Source organism: Pavona decussata, unplaced genomic scaffold (assembly GCF_977016875.1).
Source record: "Pavona decussata unplaced genomic scaffold, jaPavDecu1.1 SCAFFOLD_216, whole genome shotgun sequence".
NCBI lineage: Eukaryota > Metazoa > Cnidaria > Anthozoa > Scleractinia > Agariciidae > Pavona > Pavona decussata.
The window spans coordinates 29,166-43,158 of record NW_028145621.1 but is presented as its reverse complement, the minus strand read 5'-3'; the positions used below and the strand labels follow the sequence as shown (position 1 = coordinate 43,158).

The 13,993-nt window shown below is 38.6% G+C and overlaps 1 protein-coding gene across 1 annotated transcript in view; it reads left to right on the top strand.

The window, feature by feature from the left end:
* The window catches only part of LOC146459784 (adhesion G-protein coupled receptor V1-like), an 88,140-nt gene extending 80,989 nt beyond the window's left edge, over positions 1-7,151 (top strand). The window contains exons 81-87 of the mRNA XM_085088928.1: positions 533-614; positions 1,180-1,282; positions 1,913-2,070; positions 3,050-3,171; positions 3,828-4,022; positions 4,897-4,973; positions 6,075-7,151. Of these exons, the coding sequence (XP_084945054.1) occupies positions 533-614; positions 1,180-1,282; positions 1,913-2,070; positions 3,050-3,171; positions 3,828-4,022; positions 4,897-4,973; positions 6,075-6,348 (1,011 nt within the window). The 3' untranslated portion in view covers positions 6,349-7,151. The remainder of the gene's footprint in view (positions 1-532; positions 615-1,179; positions 1,283-1,912; positions 2,071-3,049; positions 3,172-3,827; positions 4,023-4,896; positions 4,974-6,074) is intronic.
* The last annotated feature ends 6,842 nt before the right edge of the window (positions 7,152-13,993 follow it).

Here is a 13,993-nt window from a genome sequence, read left to right as displayed (position 1 = left end):
GGGGTATCTTTGTAGGGATAAATATGAGCAGTGATTCCACCCACCGCCTACGTGATCTCTTTAACAGACCTGTACCCTTCAAAAACTCTATTTTCACTTGACCCTTATAACCTACAGCTGCATTGTGTATGTAGGGTTGCGAGCATTGTTCTGTTGTTGAATGTTTGTCCTTTTGCTCTCTCGACCAAACATGTAAGACGTTGCAAACGGTGCAGGTCGTCTCGGTCTGGGCGAAGTCACGATGCTAGCGAGAACGTGGCCACAATTACATCCTACCCATTTCGCTGCGAACCCATAAACGTTCTTAACTTTACTTAGTCAGTTTTACTATAAAGCTTAAGACCTTATTATGTAAAGTTTGTTGAATAATTTTAATAAAGCCAATTACTTAACGGGGATTTATGAAACAAGCACGCCAAGGATGTGGGGAAGGGGAGGGGACCCGGGGCGGGAGTAGTACCCCTAGTACCTTTGCATCAGAAGTTGGTGAGAGCTGAGTTGTAATATGTGTGAATTTATGTTTTATTTTCAGGCGTGGAACTTGTGGCGAATTTTCGTGCTAAATGATGAGCACACGGACAGGAAATTTGTCATGTTCTTCATCCTTGGATGGGGTTAGTACGCATGCTCCGTGTAGCAGCAACGAGAAGCGGAGTCGCTTTTCAGTTCAGTCGTATCAGTGGACTTAAATATCAAATACATTTGAAAGTCAAGTGCATAAGTTCTGAGGGGTGGCTGTTCTTCAGACTAGAACGGTTCTTAATTGAGTGTCGAAAGTAATTTCGCGTTTGCCTTGGTTTTGGTTTACTGCGTTCTATGATTGGTTGGCAAAGTTCGCGCCACTTTCTTTACCAATAAGATGCCAAACCCAAACCAATTGTGTTTCGGTCGCACGCGTTTTTCCGTAATTCTGATTGGCTTATTGTGCTGTTTACGTCTGTTGTAATTGGTCAGAGCAAATACTTTGGTTTTGCGACACTCAATCGAAAGCCGCTCTGTTATTATTACAACCAAACAGAATGTAATTATCTCTGACCACCCACAGCAAATGTTTAAAGCATAAATTCAAACCAATAAAATTGTGATCTTTATCTAAATATGGAAAAGGCACGTCATAGAGATCCAATTTTTAAAGAGCTACAGCCTCGTAGAAACGTAATTCATGTGTGTTTCTTTCAGGCTTGCCTGTTGTTGTCGTTGTGCTCTATATTATGGTTACACAACTGGGTTTCAGCTGGGATTTCACGAAATCCTACGCAGATGTACACGACAACGGAGACATGTGAGTGTTGCTGCTCTTAATGAACGTGACATTTTTATTTTATTTTTCTAGACAGGTGTAAGTTATCTTTGTTCGTTTTTGTTGTTGTTGTGTTTGTCCGGGGAGTCTTGTTGCACTCTACAAAGCTTTTATTCGATCGGACTGTCGGTCTGAAGATAGTGGGGTCAGTAGAGGCTACGTTATCTTTGTGTTGTCGTATTTTTTCCTTAGACAAGAGACTTTACCCAAGATTATTTCTCGCTACCCGAGGTGTCTAAATTGTCACCAGCGACAAAAATTCTGCCATCCTATCAAGTGGAGGATTTCCTAAAACTGTGTCGAGTGTGTCCCCTAGTTTTGAAAACAACGACTTGTAACATCCGAAAGTGTTTAGCTCAGAATTGAGGGGAGGGGAGGGGAGAGGAAGGGAGGGGAGAGCCTTGCACATGTAAAAACGTATTCTGACCTTTAGCAAGGTGTTCCACTGTTAATTGTGACGTCAAGTGTAGGCATGAATGTTGACTTTAGCTAACGTCCGCCATTTCATCATCGCTTGCAGACCTTCCAGAGGGTTGTTTTGTTGCTTTGGGAACCTTATGTAACAGTACTGTTATCTGAATTCAATGTGATTCTTGAACTGTGTTTCACTAGGTGCTTTATTCCAAACGCTTACGCTGCACTCGCCGGCGCAGTCGGTCCAGTCCTCCTCTTGCTGATGGGCGTGGCTGTAGTGTTCACGCAGGCGTATCAGGTCACTCCACAGTGGAAGTACTATGATGATGTATTCCGCGGACATTACAATATCCGAGGTAACTATAAGTGAAGACTTAGATTGATATGGATAGCAGAGGGCAGATTAAAAGTTTAAACAAAAACTTAAGCGCACAAAATTAAACGCACTGTGCACAAAACGTATTATTGCATGCTTGTTTATAGTTTATACTCTTTAAATTATTGCTTGTATCTTTAAATTTATATCTTGTATTTTTAAATTCTATTCTGTATTTTTAAATTATTTCGATGTCTTGTATTTTTAATTATTATATTTTTAGTCCAGGGTCCCTCTGGATATCAGCCTCGTTGCTGAATGGGCCACCCTGGTACAATATAGTTGACCTTACCTTACCTATGGGAAATTCTATGGGAAATAAAAAAAAAAAAATAGGATTCAGCCCTTCTTTGGTGTTCGATGGTCTAATGACACACGTAACCTTGATTTTCGCGAGAGGTTTGCACTTCTTTGATGTTGTATATTGTACTCTCAAAACCATTAATAATTTATGGCGTGAAAATAAAGGAAATCACAACCGTGAAGGAGATTGGGCATGTGATCTTGCTTTCAACTTTAACTTTAAATTTCTCCAAGAATTATTAATGGTTTCAGAAGGTGTTTCATCCAATTTCTAAACACTTCAAAGTTGGTATAAAAAACTTGGCTGCGCCACTGCTCGGCGTTTGGAAATTGGATGAAATACTCCTCCTCTTAATTTATCAGGCTTAAAATACACCATCACATTTATTCTATTGCGCATATGCCACACATGGCATTCAAATCATAGAAGTATGCAGGATGTTTGTCCCATGAACGTGAACCGAGTTTACACGAGTCTTCTGTAGCTCAGAAGTGGAGCATCCGTACTAGTAATCGGAAGGGCTTAGGTTCGACTCCTGACAGGAGCACTCAGACTTCTGTTTTCACTCCTTCTCTTTTTTGAGATATATGACATGGAACACGTTTGGTCGTTTTGATATCTCAGTACATCAATGTTTAATTCGTTTTTGTTTTAGAAATCCGCTACATCATGGCTTTCTTCGTTCTTCTTACGCTGGTGTGGCTGTTCGCTGGGCTTCATTTGGCTTTTGGATCCCTATGGATGATCATCACATTTATTGCACTAGACGCAATACTGGTGAGAGATTTTGCGATGAACATGTTTTTAGTTACAAAGGACAACTTACAAGTAATTTCCAGTAGGAGAAAGCTAACAGACGGTACAGAGAATGTTTAAAAAATAGCTAACACCTTATTCAACATATGACGGAACTTTTGACACGACGATCGCTAACAAGAACAGTAAAAATTGGAATGTACTTTTGAAACGTTAAATCTCGTATTTCCATGTGACGCTTTCGTAAACGGACTTCGACGTCTTCATCTGCCTTTCTTTGAGACAGTATAGAAATTTTTTGAAAAAACTAACACCTTATTCAACAAATGGCGCGCGCCTTGACAAGACGATGACTAACAAGAACAGTAAAATATGACTACTTTTGGAAGGTTAAATCTCGCATTTCCAAGTGACTTTCGTAAACGGAATTCGACGTCTTCATCTGCGTTTCTTTGAGACGGTGTAGAGAATTGTTTTAAAAAAACTGACACCTTATTCAGGAACTGGCGGCGCTTTGACAGGACGATCACTAACAAAAACAGTAAAATTAGACTGTACTTATGAAATGGTCAATCCCGCATTTTCAAGTGACGCTTTCGTAAACGGACTTCGACGTCTTCATCTACGTTGCTTTGAGCTCATAATCAAATATTTGTCATTTTTCTTTTGGTCATTAGGCGTTATACGTGTTTATCTGGTACTGCTGCCTGCGCAATCAGTTACGCGGCGTGTTTAAGCAGACGTTTGCCGTGCCGTCTGTTCCGCCGCCGATAGAATTGCGAGAAGACATGTTCAGGGATAGCCCGGGAAGTCCTGGGCAGTCGATATCAAGCCTCAAAAGGCCTGGGATGAGAAATTCTCCGGATGATCCGGTAAGACTTGTTAAAAGATATGTAATTTTTATTTTTCTAGCTTCTGAGTTATTTTCACAAGTTTTGTATTCATACATAATGTGGAGTAAGACATTTTGATGTGGGTCATTTTGCTTAACAACTCCCATGGAAGGGAGTTAGGGTTTGATTGGTCTTTGAAAGTGGTTATTTTGTAATTGATAATTTTTTCAGACTTTTGTTGCAATTAGAAACTACCTTTACGCATGCAAACTCAGCATGAGATATTTTAAACCTGAACCTTCAACGTAAACCTGATCAAAAGTTCCCTTAATTTAAAAATGCGCTGTGGAGCTAACATTACCCTGTTATTGATATTTAGTCTGGAAATTTGTCTCTCACACTAAAGGTTTGATATCAGTTATGACTATAACTGCATGATTTGTGTGAATTTTATTAAGTTTCAAAGAATAAAGGTACCGCCCCAATGCATGATAGTTTGGGGGTATAGAGCGGTTTTGTTACGATTGTCTAAAAGCCAACATTACATTTATCACCTCTTGCCGATCGCAACAAAAAACCTTGTCAAAGTTTTGACCACATGCTTTTCCTTGTCTCGGGTTGGCCACGTGCAGTATGGAAACGAAAATGATACCGTTCGGTTCCATATAATATCGATTAGCTCTGCCATACCCTAATGTCTTGGCATCGGTTACTTTGGTATCGATATTGACAATCTAAAGAAACTCCTGTGTACTCTCAACAGTCAAACAAAACCGCTTTAATTAGAATTATATAAAACTTTTAAAACTTTAAAAGGTGTGTAACTAAAATGCTCATTTAACTTTGCATGTATTTTTTCTCATTGATTAATCAATGTTTATAACCTTGTTTTCTTTTTTTTTAACCGGGTCAGGTTTATCTGACGAAAATTGAACGACGCATGTCCACCATTGGATATCCGGGTCCAAGAATTGTTAGTTTAAAAGATTTGTTTGATAACGTAAAATATCTTAGATCGTTTGTCACCACATGCATCACGTAAATCATTTAAAAATAACGTTTAAATATAACTTGTTTGAAAAGCATGTTTTGCATAAAAACACAAGTTAAAATAGCAATTCCCTTTTCTAAACTAAGTCTAAACGTTAACAAGTGTAAATGATATTAATAACTTAAATGCAATAAAACTCGTTTCTCACTTTCATACGAATGGTTTAGCATCGTGTTAACTTTTTTGCAATTTGTTTGCTTGGAACTGTAAGCAGTTCATTTTGATTTGTAAACTTTCTTTAGTACTTACACTATAACAATTTCTGTTTGCATGTCCTTTTTGTTTTGTTCATTTGTTTGTTTCCTTATCTTCAGTGACGACATATATTAACGTAATTCTTGTAACATAAAATAAAGTTTCTTCTCTTAAGCTCAAACCTTTTCTAATTAACGTTGCATGCACAATACGCAGCACCGAGAACTGCCCATTTAACAGCTAAAAAGAACTCAAGTTTATTGGATGCCCACAAGTGTCCACGCGATGCCTAACCCTGTTTCTGTAACATGAAGCAACTAGGATTGATGTCCCCCACCCCCACCCTCCCCCCCCCCCCCCTTTCCCACCTTCTTGATTGCCTTTTCACTTTTGGCCAATCAAATCAAACACGAAGAACGCAACAAACCAATCAGAGAATGGATAATTATGTATCAACCAAGAAACGATTATTCTCTTTTTCTTGATTGGTTCTTATATAAAAAAGAAAAAAAAAAACATGTTTGCTGTGATTGGTTTGTGAAACGAAAAGTGCTTTGTCGTGGTTCTTGTGCGTTTATTTGTTTGTTCTTAAGCTAAGATCGGACTTCCTAACCACAGGGCCTGTGGTTCAAGTCCTGCCGTGCACTTAATTTTCTGAGAAAAGAAATTGTGTTTCCTATTGTCTTTCCGAGATGCATGAATGGGTAGCGGTAAGGAAATCCTGACAAAATACCCTTCGTTGGACTAGAATCACTTCCAGGGCAAGAATACAAGTCTTGTGGCTTAAATGTCTTCATCTCTGAGGGGTATTTCTCATTTACTTTGAATATCTTCTGCACACAGAGCGACTGGGATGACCTAGACTTTGGAGCCACGCCTAAAGGAAGTCGTAAAATGCTCGTCAACATGGATGACACTGAGAGCCTGGGACGAGTAAATGACATGTACGAAGATGACTATGAAACTCGGGACTTCGACGACCTGGTTTTTGCGCTGAAAACTGGGGGCCAGTATGACCAGGAGCCAACACGAGACGACGAGAAAGAACCAGAGAGGGACATAAGTGGACAAGAGCATTATGAATTAAGGAGAATTTCAATCGCTGATACGCATTTATAACACATAATGTAATGTGAAGTTGTGTCATTTTTTTAATTATGTTTAAGTCGCTTTTTTGTTTACAGTTTATAAAGATTATGACTGCAAGACATTTTATACGCTTTTACTGACTTGAGTGTACAATTTCTCGGTTCAAAAACACCTTTATACCGATCTGTAGATTTGTAAAAAAGAAATGTGCTTTTCTTTTAATTTCGTCGGTTTTTGTTCACAAAGTGTTTGGAAAAGTCCCATTTTGATTAATCAGGACAAATCGCTAGCATGGCTTATTAGGTAGAATTAAGTTAATATCAAACATTCGATAATTAATATTAGAATAATTATTAGTGTTAATATTGTAATATTATTAGTAATTATGCTATTTTTGAGTACCATAATTAACTTAAAAGTGTGAACAAATTTAATTATCATATAAGTTTTTTTACTTCGTTTGTTTACAATTTTGATTTTACGTTTTATATTAAAAAATGAAAGTCTGTTTATTTTGTTGCACTGGAAAGCTAGTCAATGTAGTGAAATATTGATTTATTTTTTTACTTTTTTTTTTAACATTTGTGAGCTGAGAATCACGTATGAAAAAAAAAATTAAACCTATACCGTTACTACGGCTTTGTATTTCATTGTAAGATATCCTAGAATGCCAGTTATTTAATGTATTTTCAATGTAAATCATCAATATTATTTCTTATCTGTAGCTAGAAGTATTACATTAATATTAGCTGTATAATAAGCATTAAAAAAATAAAATGAATGTAATTTGGTGTGAATTTTAACGACAACTGAAATAAAGGTTGTTCTCTTCCTTTGCCAAGTTGATTTATTTTGACGCAATAATTTATTTTGAAAGTGTTGCTTCTTCGAAGGTAGCACTACATTGATTAAATACAGGTACTGAGCTGCTCTGGAATTACCGAAAATTAAAAGAAGTTTTGTAACCTGTATCTGCTCTCATGGCTACGAGCAGCACGGCCAGCTCTCAACAGTACAGGGCTAATGGTGCCCATTGCCAGCAATATTGCTCACAACTTCTAATTATATATTTTAGCGAAAACTTCATTTAGCGATTTGATGTTAAGGACGGTGCCTACTATTGCTACTGCGCATACGTTCTGCGCATCTCGAGATACTCAGGTTTCCTATGGGTGGTGCCTACTTATACAGGGATAATTTTGCGCGGTTTAAAACTATGCGGATAAAGCAGAACTTAGCAAGTGCTTTTGGTATCTCAAAGGAAAATTAGGGGTAACCATGCATTTTTCAGAGATAATTAAACTTCAATTTAGGAAAAAAATCCCATACATTGCTTTATATTTTGGCGTTTTTTAGAGATATTATTGCTTAATTATCTCTGAAAAATGCGTGGTTACCCCCAATTTTCTTTTTGGATTCCAATAGGCCTTGCTAAGATCTGTTTTCCCGCATAGTCATCAGCCGCACAAAAATACTTCGGTATTAGTAGGCACCGTCCTTAAATCATTGTTAAAACATTCGCTTATGTTTTCCAGCAATCAAAGTAGCGAGAAAGATGTGCTCATTATCAGTATATATCAAATCATGTTGAATGTTAGACGGTCACATCTAGAGAACGGAAAGTGATAACAGCGTGAACGTGTCCTTGAAGTGGAGACCCGAAAGTACGGTAGACCCAAAAAGACTTGGCGTCGAAATGCAAAAGTGAAAGGAACGAACACGTAGCAGTGTTGTCTCAGGCAGAAAGCTGACTGTTATCAACACTTGACTAAAATTATCATCTAACCGTCTGAACTATTGTCCGGTGTCTTTTATTACACTTCTCTTTCCGCATATAATCCCTGTTTTTAGTTCTACGCTGTCCTCTGAAATACCCCAAGAAGACCAAGAAACGTTGGGTAGTAAATCGTTCTAGGTGTTGCTAAGATACCATCATTTTCATTCATTCACAGCGCTTTGAAGACAATAGGAATCACCGCAGTTTTATTTTATTTTGTTTTCGGATATAACAGAATGGAGTACGTAAACTCATCAATCGATTCTGTAAACCTATTGATATCAAACTTATTTTTTCTACGTTCAAAATCAAGCACTTGTTCAACGTGCAAGATCCTCTCCCTTTAAGACCCTTTAAGGCTCCTTACCCGCATTGTGTATAAATTTTCTTGTGCAAGTTGTAATGCTTGTTACGTTGGTGAAACCAGCCGACATTTTTCCACGCGCGTCCACGAGTAGTTATACTCGGACAGATCTTTTCACATCTTTAAACAATTAATCGAAATTGTCTTCAAATTTCGTTGTGACGTCGTACGGTAAAAAACACTCTCTTCAGTCCAGCTCGTAGACGGTTCGTTGGCAGGACGAAACCGATAAATTTGTTAATCCGTTGCACGGTTAACTTCCAAATATGGAAGTCAGCCGTGCACTCTCATCTTACGAGCTTGTTACGATAAATTGGAAAGGATTTCCTACCCCGCGTTTCTTGAGTTTTCGTTTTAGACTAATTTTCAAAATAGCGGCATTAAATAGATAATGGCAACTCTTTAATTAAAGAGGAGAATCGGAGGAGACAGGGATAATGTGCGGAAGGAGGTACTGAAGTAAAATCAAATAAACAGGACAACAAATCAGACGGTTAGATCATAATTTTATCCACGTGTAGATAACAGTCAGCTTTTTACCTGAGACAACACTGCTCCAATTCCATGTTTCCCACTGCTCATCAGTGTTCATAGGGCGGCCGAAAGAGAACTTCAGGTGTCTTCGGATTGCCTTGGAAAATTTTTGGTACGATATTTCCATTCATATCAACTACCCTCTTTTTTGGCCTGTCTGTGGCAATATTGAAAACTTGTTTTGAAGGAAATTATTATATTTACAACAGCAGTGGCACGATCCGTGGTTGTCTTGGGATCCTATAAAATACCAAGGTTTGCGCTCCATCAATATCAGTCCTCACTTGGTATGGAAACCCGACATTGTGCTGCACAACAAGTAAGTTCCATCTTCTATGCGTTCCAGTGTAATGCAAGGCCCATATGTGCAATGCAAAACAGTAAAAACTTCGACTATGTAGGAGTACCCGAAGATACTTTTCGTCAGATCTGTTCAGAAGGCCGTGATAGTCTTAGAAATTCTGATTGAATTGTGATGAGAAACTAACGCTTCGGTTGATGAAATGTCGCCCAGACTTTCATAACAGGCAAAATTTTTGCTAACAGCAGCTTGTAATTTCGGGGTATGCGATTCATTTTTACAAACTTTTCTGACTGTGAATGTACTCGTTGGGCCTTATTATCTGCACTGCAAAACGCATAGGATGGGTTGTGGTTTTGAAACAACTCTGAAAAGCGTTTGAGAACTATGGGTCATAAAAAGTCGAGTAGAAATCCAACAATGTTTGCCCTACCCAGTAATCTTGGTACTCGCTGCTCTTTGCTTTCCGACTTCATTCTCCATTCATGGCCTTTTGTATAATATTACTCAAGTTCCCACAATTTTCCTACATCTTATGTAAGTTTTGATATCAATACTACATATTTGATATCACTGAAAATGTAATTTGCCTAAAATACCGATACCTGCGAGAAGTTGTTTCGATACCATTCGATACTGCTGACTTGACTACTTAACAAGAAGCTGCGTGTATATTCCTCAAAAATTGACACAGGCTGCAACTCCGTCGCTCGCATCCTTGCACTGTAACTCTGGGCATTCAATGTTTAAACTGTGAGATATAGCTTAGTCCTTTTCGTTTGGCCGCAGAGACATAAGCTGCGACATTTGAACTCCGGGGCATTTGAACTTTTTAAAATTTCGTTCTTAAAATTGCCGCCTTGCGGGGCCAAAGAGTCGCTCAAACGGCCCGCTATCCTTAAGTGCTACAAGGCCTCTCCTCGAGGAACAAATTTTTCAACTTCAATCAATCACTATTACTTTCAAAAACTATTTTGAAGGCCAGGCGTTTTGTGTTAGCCATTTTCCTCACCGCAGAGGCGAAATTCTAATTCTGCCCTTGAAAAACTCCTTATTCCCGAGAAACCAGGGCAAAATCCGCGTATCAATTCCACTAAACCAAGAGAAAAATCCAGTTCATTTCCTCTACTCCCCGGGCTCGGTACACGGTCAAATGTCCGGAGTATACTCGGGGAGTAGGGCTGGGGGATCATGCTTTGAATTATCGGCACATTTCTAGAGGTACTGATTAAAGAATACTTTTATATTCCCTATTATTAAATTCTCAGCCTCGGATATTGCATTTCTTGCGTTCTGATTGGTTCACTAAATCTCGGTTATCAGCTCATATACCGTAGTTTGACCTTATATGGAAAACGAAAGCCCCAGGTGTCGCTAAGCTAATTTTTTTTTTCGGCGGGAAGCAAACGTTTCCTCGGAAAAATGTAGAAAAAAAAGGAAAAGAAAGAAATACCAAACAATGCCATCTCAATATAACAACAATAAAAGCCACAAAGTTCGGTATGACACTATTTAATGGTACGTATCTCTGAAGTTTCCTTTAAAATCTTCAAAATTGCATGATTTTACGATTTTTTAGATCACATAACAACAACAATAACAACCGCTTACCTTCAAAAATTTCAGGATGGCTTGCAAATCCTGGCGGTAAGAGGTTAAAACCAATCGAAGAAATTTCTCAGGAAGAGCTTCATGCCTGCCTTTATGTTTTTACGAATTTACGAGGACTTCAGATGGTTCATCTATGAAATCCGTACGAGCGGCGGCCATAATGTTCGTATCCGTCACTCGGCACCACTCAGCAAAACATTTGCACTAATGTGCACAGCTCTTACGCTTCTCAAATAAGCTTGAAGTTTAAAAACTTGCACTGAATGCTTGTCTCAGTGAGGTTGTACCTCGTACACTTGGACTTGCCTAAAGTGTTTTAAATCGTCCGCGAGGAATTCAGTTCAGCATGAAAAAAGCCGTCCTTGCCCTAATCTCTTCCTTCGCTCGGCACCACACAGCAGAACATTTGCTCAAATGTGCACAACTATTACGCTTCTCGATGAGCTGGAACTTCAAAAGCACTTGAATACTAGTCTCAGAAAGGTTATAATACGTACATTTAAACGTTTCTTGAATTTTAGATGTCCGACTGTGTCCGATTTTCTTCGCTTTCGATTTTTCATTCAACTCCGTTTGCAAAGCGCTGCGCGTGTCATGTGATCATTAGGTTTCGCGCGCTTTGGTCGGAGGTTGCCTCAACATCTGGTCGTTTTAATTTGAAAGAAATTTTTTCTTAAAATATAAAAATTCAGTAAACTTCAACAGCAATGTCCAAACGCGGAGAATTTAATAAAACAATTATTCCATTCGCGCTTGTTGGATATGAGATTAGTTATAGCCAACTCGGCGCTTCGCGCCTCGTTGGCTATTTACCATCTCATATCCAACGCGCGCTCATGGAATAATTGTTAAATATCCGTAGCTGAGACTTTATAACCGTTATTGCTTGTTTTAAAAAAAAAAATTTCACATCGAACGTCAATGTTTTCGAAAATGTTTTCTCGTTTTTGCGCAAAGAACTTTGATAGCTCACTTTGCGGAAGCGAAATGTGTTCCAAGACTTTCCAAGAAGCCAAAGAAAGGAATCATGCCGTGAACATGACTTTCTTGTCTCAGTGAGAGAGCCAATTTGTTTTTAGCCCAGAGATTATTTAACTATTTAATTCATTCAGCTGCCAGGTGGTAGAGACAGTTTTTAGTACATATACATCGGGTCTACATCGTGGGGTGCATAAAATTGTACATTAATAATTGTCCTCACCCTCACACTTTTTTTTTAATTTTGGTGTAAATATTTTTAGAAAGCCAAGGCGACACTTTTAGGGCTTTGATTTGAATTGCAAATTGTATGCTAAATTTCTCTCACACCATCGACCTTGCCTGGTGACCGTTATTGCGAAGAACAAACTGTTGTTCCGTAAACGGCGAGTTTTTCTTCCTTTTTTGCGGAGATTTTACCACGTTAAATCCGTATTGATGTCCCATATGGTGGAAGAAAACATCGAGAACAGCTCAGAAGGACAAAATCTTCGTTGTACGTCGAGGAAACTCAAGAAATGTGTGCACGTGGATGTCGTGTCTTGGCCGCTGCAGAATAGTCGTCAATTTTGAAATTGAAGTTCGAAAGCAACTTCGTCAGTGCTGAAGGTAATTTTCGTTATTTTATGTTACTTAGAATTTTACAAAATTCATGATGCAGGTCCATGTTCTGTTAGATTTAGCTCCGCTAAGTAAGTGCCTTAGGTTGCATCCGAGTTCGCAACTGGTGAACGTTTGTTTATTTGTTCATCATCGAAGCGAATGAAAGTATTAGTAAAATCGGCGAGGAAACCACATTTGTAGCATGTTATATAATCCCACAAGAAAGTGCTATACTGCAAGCTCATTTGATTTCATTTGGATGGTGATATTTAAGAGTTTAAAGGATCTACAAACACCAACAGCTAGAACTGACCACATTACCCAACTTAAACTGTTAAAGTTTGTTCTTCGGCTGCTGCCGTTAGTGCTGTTCAGGTCTTTGCCAAAGAAGACATTTGAGGCGAGCTAGATTTTATTGCAGCTTTGAGTACCACGTATCTTGATAATACAATCTACTTTTAGTTCGTTGAATTATTTAAGTAATAAGACGTATCTTTCTTTTTAAGGACGGAAACAATGAGTGCAATGGATTGAAGACTTAACAAAATTTCAACGCGACGAACTTTTTTAATTGCCAAAGGTAAGCTTTATCTCAGTTTGTGCATGGTAAAAGCAAAACCTTAGTGATTTATATATGTTATTAGTCGTCTACAGATCTATTGCTGTTGTTGTTGTTGTTGGTTTTTTTTTTTTTGTTGGGGGATCAGATTTGAAGTTTTCCTATCTCCCCTGATATTCCACTCCAATCTGAATTATGTGGTTTCAGAAATAATCCATACTCCCACCATGGTTGATTATTGGAAATTCTGCAGGGGTTGGGGCTCTCCAAAGCTAAACTTTTTAAAGCTAAATTGGAATTTCCAGATGGGGTAAGGGGGGGGGGGGGGGGGGAGGGGGAGGGTCCGACCAAAGAAACCTTTAGGACGGTGTCTCCTTTTGCTACTGTGCATATGTTCTGCGCACCTCAGGATGGTTCGAGAAACTTCGGTTTCGTAATGGCGTTGCCTGGTAAATTAAAGATATTTTTGCGCGGTTTGTAACTACGCGGAAAAAGCTGGTCTTGGCAAGAGTTATTGGTATCCGAGAAGAAAAGTAGGGGTAGCCATGCATTTTTCAGAGACAATTAAGCTTAAATTTGGGGAAAAAATTCCATACATTTTTGTTACATAATTAGTCCTGCAAAATACCTGGTTGCCCTCAATTTTGTTTTAGGATACCAATAGCCCATACTAAGATCTACTTTTCCCGTGTAGTCATAAACTGTGCAAAATACTTATGTACTAGCAGGCACCATCCTTAATGGGGGAGGGGGTGGTGGCATGGATATTTCCTGGAACAACAATATCTATATTTAAAAGACACGTGACCTAGCATTTCCTAACATGACTGTTATTTATCTCCAGTCCTCAAAGCAAGTGTCGGCAAGGAATGAGCAAGCATTACAGCGGACCTGATCATTAAAGTTAAAGAGGTGAGACTTACAATGTAAAAAAAGCTCTTTAGAGAT